This window comes from Artibeus jamaicensis, unplaced genomic scaffold, assembly GCF_021234435.1.
Source record: "Artibeus jamaicensis isolate MK-2021 breed Jamaican fruit bat unplaced genomic scaffold, CSHL_Jam_final contig_60, whole genome shotgun sequence".
NCBI lineage: Eukaryota > Metazoa > Chordata > Mammalia > Chiroptera > Phyllostomidae > Artibeus > Artibeus jamaicensis.
Window position 1 is genome coordinate 9,784,889 of NW_026521900.1, and position 19,298 is coordinate 9,804,186.

General features: G+C 36.5%; 1 protein-coding gene across 1 annotated transcript in view; it reads left to right on the plus strand.

Moving 5' to 3' along the window:
- Positions 1–19,298, plus strand: part of RP2 (RP2 activator of ARL3 GTPase) — a 52,592-nt gene that overhangs the window by 23,614 nt on the left and 9,680 nt on the right. Inside the window, exon 3 of the mRNA XM_037160468.2 lies at positions 4,596–4,710. Coding sequence (XP_037016363.1) covers positions 4,596–4,710 — 115 coding nt within the window. The remainder of the gene's footprint in view (positions 1–4,595; positions 4,711–19,298) is intronic.

Here is a 19,298-nt window from a genome sequence, read left to right on the forward strand (position 1 = left end):
TTTCTGAGTTAGCTTTGAAGGCTGTGAAGAAGAATTTGAGTTTGAATTCAATTTAATGGAATAGTAAGGAATAATGTATTAATAGGATGAAATACTGTCAGCCATTAAAACTGACTTTATAGTAGAGTATCTGGAAAATGTTCACAGTTAAATAAACAGTTATGGTTAATCCTAAGAAATGAATTAAGAAAAGGGTATTCTTTACTTTTGTGTAGTTTTAAGGAGTTTACAATCAACATGTACTATTTCTGTAATGGGGGAAAGTAAACTGGGAGACTAGACAGAAGTATACCTATATGGCAGAGGCATCTTTGAGTGTTAGCATCTTGGTTGATATTTCTTCTATTTTTGTTTTTCATATGTTTTGTATTGAGCATATATGTTACTTTTATATTAAAAACACAGTAGGCTTTGCTAAAAAATTAAGTGTTTGACTGTATTTTAAAAACTAATAATTATTATAAGAATTAATATGTACTCCTTGTAGTAAAGTATAAAAGTAAAGAATAGAAATAAGTTTAAAAGTTATATTGTACTATACTTTGAATAGTCTTTTTAGGAATAATTTTTAATTTATTTAGTATAATCAGATTAATTGGGTATTATTTTTTAATTATATTTTATTGATTATGCTATTACACTTGTCCAAACTTTTCCCCCTTTGCCCCCATCCACTCAGCACCCCCACGCCCCCCACAGTTGTTCAAGTCCATGGGTCATGCATATAAGTTCTTTGACTACTCCATTTCCTATACTGTATTTTATATCCCCATAGCTATTATGTAATTACCTATTTGTACTCCTTAATTCCCTCACCTCTTCACCCATTCTCCCCCACCCCCTCCCATCTAGCAACAATCAAAACCCTCTCCATATCCATGATTCTGCCTCTGTTCTTTTTTTTTAGAATAGAAAATATTTAATAAGAAAATGCATACTCAAAGGAAAAAGTTTAAGATTTACATTATGATAAATGATAAAATTCAAATATCCTTCTCTTGAGAGTTCAACGTTTGTATTCTTTTCTCTTGAACTATCCTGACATTTTTTTTCTAGGCTTTTTTATTACTCCTTCCCTGCACCTTTCCTATTTATGGTTACATTGACAGATTCGCTCCCCCACAAATTAGAATTAGCATGAAAAATTTTAATACACCCTTCAACCTTACCAACACGTAGGTAATATTTGTAATCATTTTTTCCCTTAATCCTCAAGTATACTGTTAGCTGTCCATGTTTTGGGATAAAAATATGACATTTTATATTCCAGGTTCCCTTGTTGGTTTTTGGTTCAGGAAGAAAAATATATTGTATGTGTTTACGCTCACCCTAGATTGCTAAAATAAATCCTCCAGTAAATCTTTCAAAAGGGGTATATGAGAAATAAACTTTCTGAATTCTTCAGTATCAAAAAATATCCTTGCTTTACCCTCAAAAGCAAATGCCAGTTTGGCTGGGCATAGAATTCTAGGGTTAAAGTCTTTTGCCCCTTTGACTTCTAGCATCCAGCGTATCCAATGATAAGTCTGCTGTCAATCTGACTGTTATTCCTCTATAAATTATCTCTTTTTTCTCTCTGGAAGCATTTAGAATTTTTTCTTTATCACTGCAATTCCCAAATTTCGCCAAGATGTGTCTAGGGGTGAATCTCCTTTCATCAGTTTTACTGGATATTTGATAGGCACTGATAATCTCTGCCTCTGTTCTTGTTTGCTTAGTTTGATTTTTAGATTCAAATTTGTTGATATATATGTATTTGCCATATTGTTGTTCATAGTTTGATCTTTTTCTTAAATAAGTCCCTTTAACATTTTATATAATGATGGTTTGGTGATGATGAACTCCTTTAGTTTTTTCTTGTCTGGAAAGCTCTTTATCTGTCCTTTGATTCTAAATGATAGCTTTGCTGGGTAGAGCGATATTGACTATAGGTCCCTGCTTTTCATGACTTTGACTATTTCTTGCCTATCCCTTCTAGCCTGCAAAGTTTCTTTTGAGAAATCAGCTGACAGTCTTATGGGAACTCCCCTGTAGGTAACTAACTGGTTTTCTCTTGCTGCTTTTAGAAGTCTCTCTTTATCTTTAACCATTGGCATTTTAAATATGATGTGTCTTGGAGTAGGTCTCTTTGCATCCATCTTGTTTAGAATTCTTTGTGCTTCCTGACTTGCATGTCTATTTCCTTCACCAACTTAGGGAAGTTTTCTTTCACTACTTTTTCAAATAGATTTCCAATTTCTTGCTCTTTCTCTTCTCCTGGCAGCCCTATGGTGTGAATGTTGGAACCCTCAAATTGTTCCACAGGCTGCTTATACTCTCCTCATTTTTTTGATTCTTTTTTCTTCTTGTTTTGATGGGTTGTTTTTTGCTTCCTTATGTTCCAAGTCATTGATTTGATTCTTGGCTTCCTCCATTCCACTGTTGTTCCTCTGTAAATTGTTCTTTATTTCAATTCGTGTATCCTTCATTTCTGAGTGGATCTTTTTTTAATGCTGCTGATGCCCTCACTATGTTCCTTGAGCATCCTTAAACCAGTGTTTTGAATTCTGCATCTGATACATTGCTTATCTCTATTTCATTTAGCTCCTTTTCTGGAGTTTTGATCTGTTCTTTCATTTGGGCCGTGTTTCCTTGTCTCCTCATCTTGGCAGCCTCCCTGTGTCTGTTTCTATGTATTAGGTACGGCTGCTTTGACTCTGTGTCTTAGTAGTGTGGTCTAATGTAGTAGGTGTCCTATAGGGCCCAGTGGCACAGCCTCCCCTATCAGCCAAGCTGGGTACTTGAAGTATGCCCTTTTTATGGGTTGATTATTCCCTTCTCTTATAGTTGAGCCTTGGTTGCTATTGGCAGATCAATGATCAATGGGAGGGATTTACCCAGGCCAGTTAGCTGCAAGGACTGGCTGTGACCATTGACCACCAACTTCCACCCTTCGTGGAGGATGAGCTCTGCAGGCACAGAGTGGTGGTGCTCCAGTGTGGACTGTAGCTGTCCACTGGGTGCACTGGCCCTGGGATTTCCCAGGTGGTGCAGGCCAAGGTCAGCCCCCACCTGTGTTTTGCCCAGATCACCCTGCCTGAGCTATAAAGCTATCTGAGATGGCTGATACTTGTGCAGGGCTGGAGATTCCCAGGGGAAGCCAAGACGAGAATCTAAGCTGGCTTCTGATAGTACCTGGCCTGGAGGCTCACTAAAGCCAGTCCTTGCATGTTTGAGAGGATTTACAAGTTGTGAAGCATGAGCCAAGACCAGCCATGGATATGGAAAAGCAGATTGGATGGGCCAAGAAGTTGGATAGGGCAGAGTCTTTAGGGATCTCCAAGGTGGATCAAACAGTATTAGGCAGGTTGATGGAGTCTCAGATATGGAACCAGCTTACTGGCTGTGTGGCAAGAGAGTTTGGCAAAGGGACAATGGCCTCTGCTATCCTTGATGCCGGACATTTCAGTTCAGTGTCTCCCTGTATTACCATTGGTACATTTCAAGCTGCTACCCCAGTGCTGGAGCTCAGAGGGAGGGAGTCTGAGTAGGTGAGTCTGTGTGTGGGTTCTTTAAGAGGAACTGCTTGGGGCTCCAAGCAGTTTCTTCTGGACTCAATCCCCATCCGTTTTTGCTACCAGAAGTTATGGGACTTATCTTCCTGGTACTGGAACCCTGTGCTGGGTGTCCTGATATGGACCTGGGATTCCTTGCTCCCGAGATATCCCTCCCAAAATTTTTACCCACCATGCATGGGTGTGGGACCAGCCTATTCCACATTTGCACCCCTCCTACCAGTCCAGATGGATGTAGTTTCTTTAATTCCGTAGTTGTCAGACTTTCATTCAACTTGATATCTGATGGTTATAGTGATGGTTGTTGTATATTTTAGTTATAATTTTGATGTGGTTGTGCAAAGAGGTGGGTCATGTCTGACTACTCCACTATTTTGACCAGAGGTTGATTAATTGGGTTTTAATCACAACTCTTACTTAATAGTTGTGTGACTTTGGGCAGTTTTCTTATTGGTAAAATGAGAATAATAGTACCTACCTCATGAGCTGTTTAAGTATATTATACACCTAAAGTGCCTAAAAGTGCCTGGTGCAAAGTGAGTACTCCATAAATGTAATCTACCATTATTGTGCTATACTCTATAAATTTGTATCATGCTTTTAAAAATTAACATTGTTATATAAGCTTTCCCCCATTTTACTCTTTGTTATGTTGAATCGGGTATTTTATGTCAGTGTACCATAATTTACTTCACCATTCTCCTCTCATTAGAAATTTTGTAGTATCACCAACATTTCCATTTGTTAGTTTCAGTCCAAAAAAATTTAATTATATTTAAAATTTTGAGGGATCATTCACGTTTATTTGACCCTTAGTCTTAGTGGTAGGCATTGTGGTACTAGTTCTTAACCAGAGCCATGCATCTGGAAGAAAAACTATTGTGTATATGAAAACTTGTTACAGCAAACACTCTGAATTAGAGTTATAACTAAAACAAAAATCAGCAAGCTGTGTCACATTTTATACAGAACAATACTAGGAAATATTATTTTAATCTCAGAGATAATTTTAAAATCTAACTGAAATTTTATTTTCCACAGATGATTCGTGCAGGCTTTTTCCTGATTCAGACAAAGGAAGTGTCCATGAAAGCTGAGGATGCTCAAAGGGTTTTTCGGGAAAAAGCACCTGAATTCCTTCATCTTCTGAACGAAGGTACCTTCTGAATGATTGGTATACTTTTGTGGTTATCCTTTTGACATGGTAATTTCACTTACTCTGGCCTTTAGCTTTTCTCTTACATTGTCTTTTTAAAAAGATTTTATTTATTTATTTTTAGAGAGAGGGGAAGAGGGGAGAAAGAGAGGGAGAGAAACATCAATGTGTGGTTGCCTCTCTCATGCCCCCTACTGGGGACCTGGCCCACAACTCGGGCATGTGCCCTGACTGGGATTCAAACGGATGACCTTTTGGTTCGCAGGCTGGTGCTCAATCCACTGAGCCACACCAGCCAGGGCTGTATTGCCTATTCTTTCTCATTTGTTTTATGTTTTTTCCTACTATTATGCAGAAATGTCAAAGTTTCACATTAAAAAAAAGCTGTATATCTAATTAGGAATCAGATACTAAGTTTTTCCCTATTCTATTGTCTTAGTAGTTGAAAGTCACATTATTATGTGTATTATTGTTTTTTTATTTTTGTTATATTATTGTACTGTAGTGAATGATCATTTCATTCTCCCTACCCAGAATTACAAAGCACTTTATAAGGATTCTTTCTGCCTTCAGTGTACTTTGATCATACTAGAATAGTAAGAAATATAAATAAAATGATATACTATTATATATATTTAATATGATTAACTTCTCATGCATAATTAGGATTGCTTTTCCCAGCAGGCAAATGCTACCAGTAAGTTTCAGATACTGGATATATGTCTGCAAACAGAGGAACTATAGTTAATGTGCCTTTCCAGAGGGTTCCTTTCTGCCTATATGTATCGAAGGTGTGCTGATTCTAGAGGACAGGGCACTGGTTTTCTTTGTGAGTTGGGGACATTGTTTGCTTAAGACTCACAGGCTTTTCTTGACTGAGCTGAGCAAATATGTATAGTAATATGTAGTGCCGATTGGGTATAACCCAGAAAGAAGGCACATCTGCATTTACAGGTCCTTTATGTATAAATAAGTTATAATAAACTACAAAAACTTATATGAAAACATTGGAGGATTGTTAGGATAATTTTAATAACTAATGCTGGGTGTGACTCAGCCCTTAAGTGTTAACATGATATTTCATATACCTTTGTGGTTACTGTAGTAGCATCAAGAACTTGCTCCAAGCCAGAACATGAATCTGTCCCAGGTTATATATAAGAAATTAAGACCTGGTTCCTTTGACACAACCCTTTTTGACATGGCAACATTCTGATGGAACCTTGAAAATGACCCTTTAAACTCGCAGTAACTTTCAGAAATTTAATCAGGTATTATGTATAATGGGCTTCCTAAAATGTATTAGGGATGAAGTGAGCATGAGTAGGTCTAAATTAATTATTTATATGCTCATGTATAATGTTAGTAAAGTGGTTTCATGGAATTGCCCTGATATAATGTCTGTGTTTAAGTAACACAACATCCCACATGGAAAAAGTACAATGTTCTGTTCCTGCAAAAAGTAGAACTAAAACCAGTAGACAGATGTTACAGGGATTTCAACAAATAAGCATAAAAAATACAGCTTTTAAAACCAGAGATGCCCATAGGAAGTACTCAAATACTAATGAAGTCACGTCAAAAGTTCACAGAAGGCAGCTTGAAGGAGTTTCCACTGACCAAATTTGGGACAATTTAAGCATTAAAAGGAATAATGAAGGGAATTGATTTAACAACAGAAATACATGCATCCATAGTGGTTGTAAAAAAAAAAAGAGGGGGAAAGAGGAGTAAAGGAAAACTCTTCTACTTTTTACAGAATACTGTGAGCTGATAAGTGATAAGTGATGGTAGAGCTAAGAAGAAATGATAGATTCTGGAATAATATTTTCCAACTGCTGGTGTAATGATTAATTCAGACAAAGATTATCAGTGGATTCTGAAACCATTGGGTAAAAATTTATAAGAAATTGGATATTTATACATTTTAATTCAAAGCAGAAGTATACCTTTACAGTAGAGATTTGGTGTTCACATTAAGCCAGTGAACAAACTTAGCATCAGTGACTGTAGGGCAGCCTGACATTGTATTTTTCCTGATGTGATGCAGTAAAAATATAAAACATTACCCATGAAGTATTCTCATCAGAAATATTTAACCTGAATCTTACTGAGCCAAGACTTAACTTCTAGTTTATAGGAAGGAAAGGAAATCTAGGGAAATGTTAAATGATGCCATGAGGAAACAATGAGACACATCCAAAATAAAAGATATTCTACAAGACAACTGGCTGAGACTCTTCAGACAATGTCCTGGGAAACAAACAAAAATGATGGAGGACTTCTGTATTAAAAGAAACATAACAACTAAATGCGAGGAATGAACTTTGATTAGTTCTTGGATTGGGGTGGGATGAGCTACCTATAAAGCTGTACAAGATATTTTGGGGATAACTGGGGATATTATGGAATTATTGTCAGTACCTGACAGTATGATGATGGTATTGTGGTTATGTAGGAGATACATGCTGAAGTGTCATGATATCTGCCATTTTCAGATTCCTTGGCAAAACAAAAACGAAGTGTGTGTGTGCCCATTTGTACACGTGATAAAGAAAATTGCCCTGGCTGGTGTGATTCAATGTATTTAAGTTCTGGCCTCTGAATCAAAGAATCCCTGGTTTGATTCCTAGTTAGAGCACATGCCTAGGTTGCAGACCAGGTCTCTGGTAGGGGGTGCATGATAGGCAACCACACATTGATGTTTCTCTCCCTTTCTTTCTCCCTCCCTTCCCCTCACTAAAACTAAATAAATAAAATCTTAAAAAAAAAGAAAATCAATATCTAACCTTGTTGTATGTATGTCTGTTTAAAGACACCTTTTTAGTATATATTATTGATTCATTACTACTGGACCTAGAGCCAACATCACTATAACTCATGCCTGAATGAAGCTTACCTAACAGATATTTTCTCTGTAAGGAATATCACAGCCTTCCTAACCTCAGGAACATTATACAGCATTTCAGCACTACATTTGTGGGCCACTTTTTAAAAGATTTTATTTACTTATTTTTAGAAAGAGGAGAGGGAGGGAAGGAGGGAGAAAGGGAGAGAAACATTGATGTGTGAGATAAACATTGACTGGTTGCCTCTCATGTGCCCTCAACTGGGGATGTGGCCTGCAACCCAGGTATGTGCCTTGACAGGGAATGGAACCCATGACCTTTTGGTTCACAGACTGGTGATCAATTCACTGAGCCACACCAGCCACAGCCATTTGTGAGCCTCTTTAAATAGTAAAATCACCAACAAAAAATACAAAATGTGGAAAATGTGGAGCTAAATAGACTGTGAAGAGGACACTTCTTTAGAGAATAGTGCCGAAATAAGAAGGCAGAGCATCACTTTATTCAACTTCACCTGAGCACATGCATGTCAGGCAACTCAGATTTTTTGCCACTCTGTGTCCACAAATGACCATGAAAAACTGCAACTATTGATTTGAGGATTACAAGTAAATTTTAGAAAATAGGCTAATACACAAATAAAGAACCAGCAAATAATAAGGATCAACTATATATGTATTTGATGTTAAAATTTTTCCTTTAAACATCCTGTAAATTTTGATAAACGTTTCCATTTAATTCTGGGTTTGGTAAAATATGGCCTACTGTATGTTTTGTAAATGAAGTTGTTGTTTTTTTTACTTTATTTTTATTGTTGACACTATTACAGATATCCCCATTTCCCCACCTTCACCCAGTGCCCCCTGTCCTCTGGCTATCACTACTCTGTTGTCTGTGTCTATGAATTATGCATATATGTTTTTGGTTAGTCCCTTCACCTTCTTTCATCCAGTCTCCTTTCTCTCTTCCCCTCTGACAGCTGCCAGTCTGTTCTGTGTGTCCATGCCTCGGTTTCTATTTTGTTTGCCAGTTTCTTTGGTTCATTAGATTCTACATATAAGTGAGATCATATGGTATTTGTCTTTCTCTGACTGGCTTATTTCACTTAGCATAATAACCTCCAGGTCCATCCTTGATGTTGCAAAAGGTAAGATTCCCTTCTTTTCTATGGCTGTGTAGTATTCCATTGCGTAACGTATCCCAGCTTTTTTATTCACTCATCTTACTGATGGGCACTTGGGCTGTTTCCAGATCTTGGCTATTGTAAATAACACTGTTATGAACATAGGGGTGCATATATTCTTTTGAATTGGTATTTTGGTATTCTTAAGATATATTCCCAGAAGTGGGATTGCTGGGTCAAAAGGCAGTTCCATTTTTAATTTTTTAAGGAAACTCCATACTGTTTTCCACAGTGGTTGCCCAGTTTGCATTACCACTAACAGTGCAATAAGGTTCCCTTTTCTCCACATCCTCACAGGCACTTGTTGTTTGTTGATTTGTTGGTGGTAGCATTCTGTCAGATGTGAGTTTTCATTTGGAGTACAGCCACACTCATTTTTATATCTATTGTTTTGCTGATTTCCTATCTGGTCCTATACAGAAAAAGTATGTTTTCGGACCCCTATGTAGTTCATAGTATTTTTTAGTTCCCTTGAAGACTTTTCACTTGATCCATGGACTATTTAGAAGTATATTGTTTAATTTCCAAAACATTTGGAGGTTGTCTGGATGTATTTCTGGAATAGATTTGTAGATTAATGCTATTATGGTCTGAAAGCACACATTGTATAGTTTCTATTTTCCTTATTTAAGGTTTCTTTTGTGGCACAGAATGTAGTGTATCTTGGTGAATATTCTATATGCATGTGAGAAGAATGTATAATCTGCTTTAGTTTGGTAGAATGTTCTATAAATTCCCCCTAGGTCAATTTAGTTGATAGTGCTATTCAGGTCATCTATATCCTATATCTAGTGCTGATTTCCTGCCTACTTGTTTTATGAATTAAAGAGAGAAGAGTGTCAGAGTCCCCAACTATATTAGTGGATTTGTCTGTTTCTCTTTTCAGATCTTATCAGGTTTTGCTTTGTGAATTTTGAAGCTTTGTTGTTAGATGCATACACATCTAGGATTGGTGTGTCTTCTTGAAGAGTCCTTTATGACTATATAATGTCCCTTTTTGTCTCTGATAATCTTGCTTGTTCTGAAATCTACTTTGATATATAGCTGTTCCAGGTTTTCTTTGATTGTTACTGTTTCATCATATAGCTTTACCCCTTTTCTTTTAACTTTTCAAAGTATGTGTGTGTGTGTGTGTGTGTGTGTGTGTGTGTATATATATATATATATATATATATATATATATAGTGAATTTTTGGTAGATAGCAGACAGTTGGTTCTTGCTTTTAAATTCTATCTGACAATATTTTAAGTATATTTAATTGATTATGCTATTACAGTTTTCCCAGTTTTTCTCTCTGCTCTATCCTGCTCTGCCCTGCAGCCCCCAACCCTCTAGCATCCCCCTCCTTAATTCATATTGACAGGTTGTACATATAAGTTTTTTGACTTCTCTGTTTCCTATACCATTCCTAACCTCTCCTCGTCTATTTTATGCCTACCAATTATGCCTCTTATTCTCTGCACCTCTCCCCGATTTTACCCCCCCCCGAAAACCCTCCATGTGATCTCCATTTCTCTGATTCTGTTCCTATTCTGGTTGCTTGCTTAGTTTTTGTTTTCAGTTTTTTAGGTTCAGTTGTTGATAGTTGTGAGTTTGTTTTCATTTTACTGTTCATAGTTTTTCATCCTCTTTTTCTTAGATAAGTCCCTTTAACATTTCATATAATAAGAGCTTGGTGATGACGAACCCCTTTAATTTGACCTTATCTGGGAGGCACTTTCTCTGCCCTTCCATTCTAAATGATAGCTTTGCTGGATAGAGTCATCTTGGATGCAGTTCCTTGCCTTTCATGACTTCAAATACTTCTTTCCAGGTCCTTCTTGCCTGTAAGGTCTCTTTTGAGAAATCAGCTGATAGACTTATGGGTACTCCTTTGTAGATAACTCTCTCCTTTCTTCTTGCTGCTTTGCAGATTCTCTCTTTATCTTTAATCTTGGGTAACTTAATAATGATGTGCCTTGGTGTGTTCCTGTTTGTGTCCAATTTCTTTGGGACTCGCTGGGCTTTCTGGAGGTCTGTTTTCTTCACCAGATTGGGGAAGTTTTCCTTCATTATTTGCTCAAATGATTTTTCAATTTATTGCTCTCGTTCTTCCCTTCTGGTACCTCTATGATTCTGATACTAGGTTGCTTAAAGTTGTCCCAGAGTTTCCTAAGCCTCTCTTCATTTTTCTGAATTCTTGTTTCTTCATTCTGTTCTGGTTGGATGTTTATTTCTTCCTTTTATTCCAAATCATTGGTTTGAGTCCTGGTTTCTTTCCCTTCACTGTTGGTTCCCTGTATATTTTGTTTTATTTCACTTTGGGTAGCCTTCATTTTGCAACTGAGCTCAATCAGTTCTGTGAACATCCTGATTACCAGTGTTTTGAACTCTGCACCAGGTAGGTTGATTGTCTCTTCTTCACTTAGCTCTTTTTCTGAACTTTTGATCTGTTATTTCATTTGGGCCATATTTATTTTTCTTGGCACACCTGTTATGTTGTAAGGGGGTAGAGGGGAAGGGCCTTAGGTATTTACCAGGGCCGGGCAACCCATGTTGCTGAGTTGTGGCACTGTCTGCAAGGGAGGGGTCAGAGAGGGAATAATGTGTCTTGCTTGCTCTGCTCTAGCCCCTTTCCAACACACTCTCTCCTGTGAGACTAGGAGTTTCTGCCACTCTGGCAACCCCAGCAGTATTTTACAGCTAGCTTTGAGTCTTTAGTTTCCCATTCAGCCATCCCAGTTGCCTGTGCAGTGTGCTGCCTTGCCAGGGGTCCTCTCAGCTCTGCTGCCAGTCTTCCATTTCAGCCCCTCCTACCAGTCTGGGTGAATGTTTCTTCAACTTCTTGGTCATTGGAGGTCCATGCAGTTTGATTTTCTGGCACTTCTGGTTGTTTACTGTTTTTAGATTGGTTGTTCTCCTTCCTTTGGTTGTGTGAAGAAGCAAAGCATTTCTACTTGCAGGTGCATCTTGGCCGGAACGCCAATATCTGTCTTTTAACTGGTGTGTTTAACTATGGTAAAAGGGATTGATATAGTTGGATCAACATCTACTCTCTTGCTAGGTCTTTTTTCTGTTTTATTTTTTGTCATTGTTTATTGTTACCTCTTTTTGTTTAACTGGTCGTTTTTTATGATTCCATTTTATCTGCTCCACTGAGTTACTGTTTTTACCTCTTTTATTTAATGGTTGCCTTAGCTTTTACAGCATACATATTTAAATCACTTTAGTCCACCTTATAGTAATATTATACCAATTCACCTATAATATATAAGGTCCTCATAACATTATCTACTCAAGTCTCAGCTCTGTGTCTTTAGTATATATTTTACTGTTGCATATGCTATCAATATCCAATTCATTGTTAATGATATTACTTTAAACTGTCAGTTATCTTTAGAACAATTAAAATAATAAAAATACAGATAATATTTTACTGGAGGCTGTGACTTTTATTGTCTTGGTTATCTGGTTATTCTAAGGAGGAAGCAGAGAGACCATCTGGGAGTTTGTTGCTGTAATCTAATTGAGACGTGATAATGGCTTGCTCTAAGGTCATGTTAGATTACACAGAAGAGTTTATTAGACAGGACATTCAGGAATCTTTTTGTTTACTCCAAAGTCTCACAGTCTTTTATGATAGTTCAAATATTTAGATTCAAAGCTACTGCAAACTAATAAGATATTCACATTAACACAATAAAAATATACCTAGTGATCCTTGTTGACCTCATAGTTCAGTTTGAAATAATAACAATAGTTGTAGCCATGATTATTAGATAAAAAAACAAATAGGACTGTTTACAAAGTGCATTGTCAGCATTGTAGTCTCTTAAATTTAGGATTATTCATACATGTTAATCAAAATTGATGCCCTTGTCTACCATTTTTGTTGGTGTTTCTTTGTTAGCAAATTATTAGGTCACTTATGAGAAGTTCATAATATTCTATTCAAAAAATATCAACCTAGCCCTGGCTGGTGTAGCTCAGTGGATTGAGTGCCAGCCTACAAACCAAAGGGTCGCTGGTTCAATTCCCAGTCAGGGCACATGCCTGGGTTGTGGGCCAGGTTCCCAGCTGGTGGCATGCAAGAGGCAACCACACATTGATGTTTCTCTCCTTCTCTTTCTCCCTTCCTTCCCTTCTCTCTAAAAATAAATAACTAAAATCTTAAAAATATATATGAACCAAGTTACATACCTGGGTGATCCTACCAAAATTAGATTTCTTAATTTTAGTTACATTGTCTTTCTAGAACACAAGAACTTTCAGTTATAAATGTCTGACTTTAAAATCTATGTCTATTATATATCCTTGTACTGATTCTGAAGAAAAGCATACCCTATTCTACTTAATTCAGACTTTCCACTTACTGCAAAAGTGGAAACCCTACATTTACTATCTAATTTTTCTTTCTAGTTCAGTGTTTATTAGGTTTAAAATGGTTTTTAAACCTTTTGCAAATTTCCAAATGTATTATCTCTATTCAAAAGTACAGAGTACAATGACCCTATGTATATCAATCCCCCAGTTTTATCAAGTTTCTGCCGTACTTGCAAAATAATTTAATGTCTTGTTTTTCCCCCCTAAATATTACAGGATGAGCCTTAAAAAATAAAATAAAAACCATGTTTTCTTAAGTAACCACAATATATTATCACATCTATCATGATTAACAATTCCTTAATCTCATCTGATACCCAATCCATATTCAAATTTCCCTAATTGTCTAAAAGCATTCTTTATATATTTCTGCAGTTAATTTGATCCAGATCTAAAATTGTCCTACTCACTGTATATCATTGATTTAATCTTATCTCTCTCTTGACTAGAAAAAAGTCTACCCTGCTTTTTGTTTCATGCCTTTGTCTTGTAAAAGAAACCTGGTCAGTTGTCCTGTAGTTGGCATGGGTTTGTTTATTTTTTTCCTTTCTATTAAATTTTTTTTGGGTGACATTGTTAACAAAGTTATACAGGTTTCAGCTATACAATTCTACAACACATCATCTGTACAGTGTATTTTGTGTTTACCACCCCAAGTCAGGTGTTCTTCCATCACTGTTTAGCCTCCCCTCTACCCTCTCTACCTTCCTGTAATCCCTCCTGCCTCTGACAGTCACTACACTGTTGTCCATGTCCATGAGTTTTTTCTTTTTCCTTTTGTTTTTAGGTCAATCTCTCCAACCCTCAGCCCTCTACAGTTCTTTTAGACTAGAAGTTAGATCAAAGCCTTCTTTACACTCACATTTAGGATTTTGGGGGGCAAGAATATTTCATTAGTGGTACTGTTCCTATATCATTACATGAAAGGGCACATAACAATTGATTATTGCACTTTTAGTCATACTAAGATTGATTGTTAAGTTCAGATGGTGACAGTCTTCTTATTGAAGTTTCCCATTAGTCTTCCCTATAGGATGCTAAAACCATTGATGCTTGTTGCTTGACCAAATATTTTATTAGGAGTTGAAAAATGATCATTTTCTAATCATATCACTACCTCTATATTTATTAATGGATAGTAATAGAACTTCTTGTATACCAGAACTGTTTGGTTAATTTGAAACATACTTCATATCAGAAAAGCAAATAAATAAAGGCAAATAGCCCTGGCTGGTGTAGCTCAGTGTATTGAGTGCGGGCCTGGGAACCAAGCAACCACGGTTCGATTCCCAGTCAGGGCACATGCCTGGGTTGCAGGCCAGTTCTCTCCCTCTCTCCTTCCTTTCCCCTCTAAATATAAATAAATAAAATCTTTAAAAAAAAAAGGCAAATAATTAAGCATCACTTTTCAGAGTAATGATTTGGTGCCCTAGCAACCTACAGTGGTGTCCAGGTAATTTTGTTTGTTTTTCTCTTTTCTAAATATCATTCGGAGCTCATGGATTTTTATATATTTAGTATGTTTTAATTATTTTTAGCCATGTTCATTCTGCTCTCACTGTGTCTCCTCTTTGGCCATTGGGAGCTCCTTCAAGCTGGCTCCTGTGTCCTTTTGATACAACCCCATCAGCCTTTGATAGCCTCACAGCTTTTTGGCTCAGTAAGATATTCCAGGTTGATCTTACCCATTTCTTGTCTCAGATATAGAATCATCCATTTTTCTGAGGAAAATTACCCTAATTACCTTTTATTTACTCAGCATCTGTCTCAATCTATACACTGTGATGCTGAAACACTCACTTTAATTTGTTCTCCATATCTAACTTTATAATTGACTGTTGATATAGCCTCCCTTTCCTGTATTTGTTGCCTGTGTTAAATCACAAGCCCTCAGTTATTTTGGTGCCCAGTGAGGTGTGATCTTTTCTTTCATTGTTGTCCCTTGTGATATAGCACATGACTACATTCATGTTAGTATTTCAGTACTTAGTACTTCATCATTCTGTGCGTTCTTTATTTAATTAATGGGTTTGTGTCTTTTTTCCTAAGAAATTTGTAATTTTATGGGGATCAGGAGTTCTCCATTACTGTAGGATATACAAAGCAAAACTATTAAGAACATAGTGATAGCTGAATAAACATTAATTGAATTGAAGGGCTTAATGGTTGGCCAAAAATCCATTTAGTTTTTTCTATAAAAAGAGAGACATATTTTTCATGATCACCAATAACTTTGTTGATTTCGATATTCTGAGTATGTTGGCTATCTCCTGCTATTGGCTTCTAGTGGGTAGAGGCCAGAAGTGCTACTAAACATCTTTTAAAAAAATTCTTATATTATTATTAATAATTGTATTTTTCCTTTTTATTAAATTTATTTAATTGTTGTTCAAGTACAGTTTTCTGCTTTTTAATCCCTTCCCAGCCCACCCCCTGTGCTCCCCACCTCCCTCCCATTTCCACCCCCCTTAATTTTTGTCCATATTTCCTTTATACTAGTTCTTCTAAACCTTTCTTTCCCCTTTTCCCCTGAAATTTCCTCCCTTCTCCTCTCTGGTCACTGTCAGCCTATTCTCTATTTCAGTGCCTTTGCTTGTTTCTTTTGTTGTTTAGCTTCCTGTTAAAGGTGAGATCATATGGTATTTGTCTATCACCACCTGGCTTATTTCACTCAGCATAATGCTTTCCAGTTCCATCCATGCTGTTGGAAATAGTAGGAGCTCCTTTTCTTCTGCTGCATAGAATTCCATTATGTATATGTACTAGAGTTTTTTTTTGATCCATTCATTTAGTCATGGGTACCTAGGTTGCTTCCAACTCTTGGCTATTATAAATTGTGCTGCTATGAACATTGGGCTGCATAGGTTTTTTGGATTAGTGTTTCATGGTTCTTAGAATATAATCCTAGCAGTGGAATTGCTGGGTCAAAAGGCAGATTCATTTTTAGTTTTCTTAGAAAATTCCATACTGTTTTCCATAGTGGTTGTACCAGTCTGCAATCCCACCAACAATGAACTAGGGAGGGTCCCCTTTTTGCCACAGCCTCTCCAACACTTGTTTGTTACTGTGTTTATGATGGCCATTCTGACCGGTGTAAAGTGGTATCTCATTGTGGTTTTAATTTGCATTTCTCTGTTAGCTAGCAACATTGAGCATCTTTTCATGTCTCTCTGGATCTTCTGTATGTCCTCCTTGGAGGAATGTCTGTTCAAGTCCTTTGCCCACTTTTTAATTGGGTTGCTTGTCTTCTTAGAGTGGAGTTGTGTAAGTTCTTTGTATATTTTGGAAATTAAAGCCTTCTCTAAGGTATCATTGGCAAATATGTTTTCCCATACAGTTGGTTCTCTTTTCATTTTAATACTGTTTTCTTTAGCCGTGCAGAAGCTTTTAACTTTGATGACATCCCATTTGATTATTCTTTATGTCCCTTGCCCCAGGGTACATATCAGTAAAAATGATGCTGCGTGAAATATCTGAGATTTTCCTGCCAATGTTCTCCTCTAGGACTTTAATGGTGTCATGGCTTATATTTAAGTCTTTTATCCACCTTGAATTTATTTTGGTATATGGTGTAAGTTGGTGCCTGAGTTTCATTTTTTTTTGCACATTGCTGTTCAGTTCTCCCAACACCATTTGTTGAAGAGACTATTCTTACTCCATTTTATGTTGCTGCCCCCTTTGTCGAATATTAATTGGCCATAGAGACTTGGTTTTATTTCTGGGCTCTCTGTTCTGTTCCACTGGTCTATGTGCCTGTTTTTATGCCAGTACCAGGCTGTTTTGATTACAGTGGCCTTGTAATACAGTTTTGTATCAGGTATTGTGATCCCTCCTACTTTGTGCTTCTTCCTCAAAATTGCAGCAGCTATTAGGGGTCGTTTATGGTTCTACATACATTTTGAAGTGTTTGTTCTATGTCTGTGAAATACGCCATTGGTACTTTAATAGGTATTGCATTGAATATATAAATTGCTTTGGGTAGTATGGACATTTTGATGATATTAATTCTTCCAATACATGAAAATGGTATATGTAACCATTTGTTTTGTCTTTCTTGATTTCTTTCTTCACTTTTGTGTAGTTTTCTGCATACAGGTTTTTTACATCCTTGGTTAGGTTTATTCCTAGGTATTTTATTTTTCTTCTTGCTATATCAAATGGGATTTTTTTTCTTGGTTTTTTCTTCTGCTGTTTCATTGTTGGTATACAAAAATACCTTTGATTTCTTGGATATTGACTTTGTTTCCCCCTCTTTTGCCAAATTCATTTATTAGGTCAAGCAGTTTTGGGGTGGAGTCTATAGGATTTTCCATGTACATTATCATATCATCTGCAAATACTGACAGTTTTGTTTCCTCCTTTCCGATTTAGATGCCTTTTATTTCCTTTTCCTGTCTGATTGATATGGCTAAAACTTCCAATATTATATTGAATAGAAGTGGTGAAAGAGGACAATCTTGTCTTGTTCCTGATCTCAGTGCAAAAGATTTTAGTTTTTGTCCATGGAGTATGATGTTGGCTGTAGGGCTCTCATATATGGCCTTTATTATATTGAGGAATGCTCCCTCCATTCCCACTTTGCTGTGTGTTTTTATCATAAATGGGTTTTGTACCTTATCAAATGCTTTTTCTGCATCCATTGATAATGATCATGTGGTTTTTGTCTTTGCTTTTGTTTATGTGATGTATTACATTTACTGATTTACGAATATTAAACCATCCTTGCATCCCTGGGATGAATCCCACTTGGTCATGGTGTATGATCTTTTTAATGTATTGTTGGATGCGGTTTTCCAATATTTTGTTGAGGATTTTAGCATCTGTGTTCATCAGCGATATTGGCCTGAAATTTTCTTTCTTTGTTATGTCTATATCTGGTTTGGGGATTAGGACAGTGCTGGCTTCATAAAAAGAATTTGGGAGTCTTCCATCATTTTGGATTTTTTGGAATAGTCTGTGAATGATAGGGGTTAGCTCTTCCTTAAATGCTTTATACAATTCTCCTGTGATTCCATCTGGTCCAGGGCTTTTGTGTGATGGGAGTTTTTTGATTACTGCTTCAATTTCATCCGCTGTTATTGGTCTATTCAGGTTTTCTGCTTCTTCATTGAGTTTTGGAAGATTATATTTTTCTAGAAATTTGTCCATTTCACCTAGTTTTTCAAGTTTCTTGCCATACAGTTCATCGTAGTAATTTCTTACAATCCTTTGCATATCTCTGGTAACAGTGGTAATCTCTCCACTTTTGTTTCTGATTGTGTTTATTTGGGTCTTCTCTCTTTTTTTCTTGATGAGCCTGCTTAAAGGGTTGTCGATTTTCTTTATGTTTTCAGAGAACCAGCTCCTGGATTCATTGATCTTTAGAATTGTGCTTTTAGTCTCTATGTCATTTAATTCTGCTCTAATCTTGGTTATTTCCTTTCTTCTACTTGCTCTGGGCTGTCTTTGTTGTTGTTCCTCAAGTTCTTGTAGGCTTATAGTTAAGTTGGTTTGAAAATTTCCATCTTTTTTAGGTAGGCCTCTATTGCTATGAACTTTCCTCCCAGGACTGCCTTCTCTGTGTCCCACAAGTTTTGGGTTGTTTTGAATTCATTTTCCTTTGTTTCCAGAAACTTTTTTATTTCTTCCCTAATTTCATTCTTGACCCATTTATTGTTTAATAGCATATTATTTAATCTCCATGAATTTGAATGTTTTTGGTTTTTTTCCTTGAGGTTGGTTTCTAGTTTCAGTCTCTTGTGGTTGGAGAAAATGCTTGGTGTGATTTCAATTTTCTTGAATTTGTTGAGGCTTTTTTTGGGTCCTATTATGTGGTCTGTCTTTGAAAATGTTCCATGTGCATTTGAAAAGAATATGTATTTAGCTTCTTTGAGATGAAGGGCTCTATATATAATCAGTTAAATCCATTTTATCTAGGGCATTGTTCACTGTCTCAATATCTTTGTTGGTATTTTGTTTGGAAGATCTGTCCATTTTTGACAGTGGGGTGTTAAAATGCCGTACTATAATTGTGTTCCTGTCAATATTTTTCTTGAAGTCCTCTAAGATTTTCTTTATATATTTTGGTGCTTCTATGTTGGAAGCGTATATATTTACAATAGTTATGTCTTCTTGCTGGGTTCTTCCCTAGAGTATTATCAAGTGACCTTCTGGGTTTCTCTTTATGGCCCTTTTTTTGAAGTATATTTTGTCT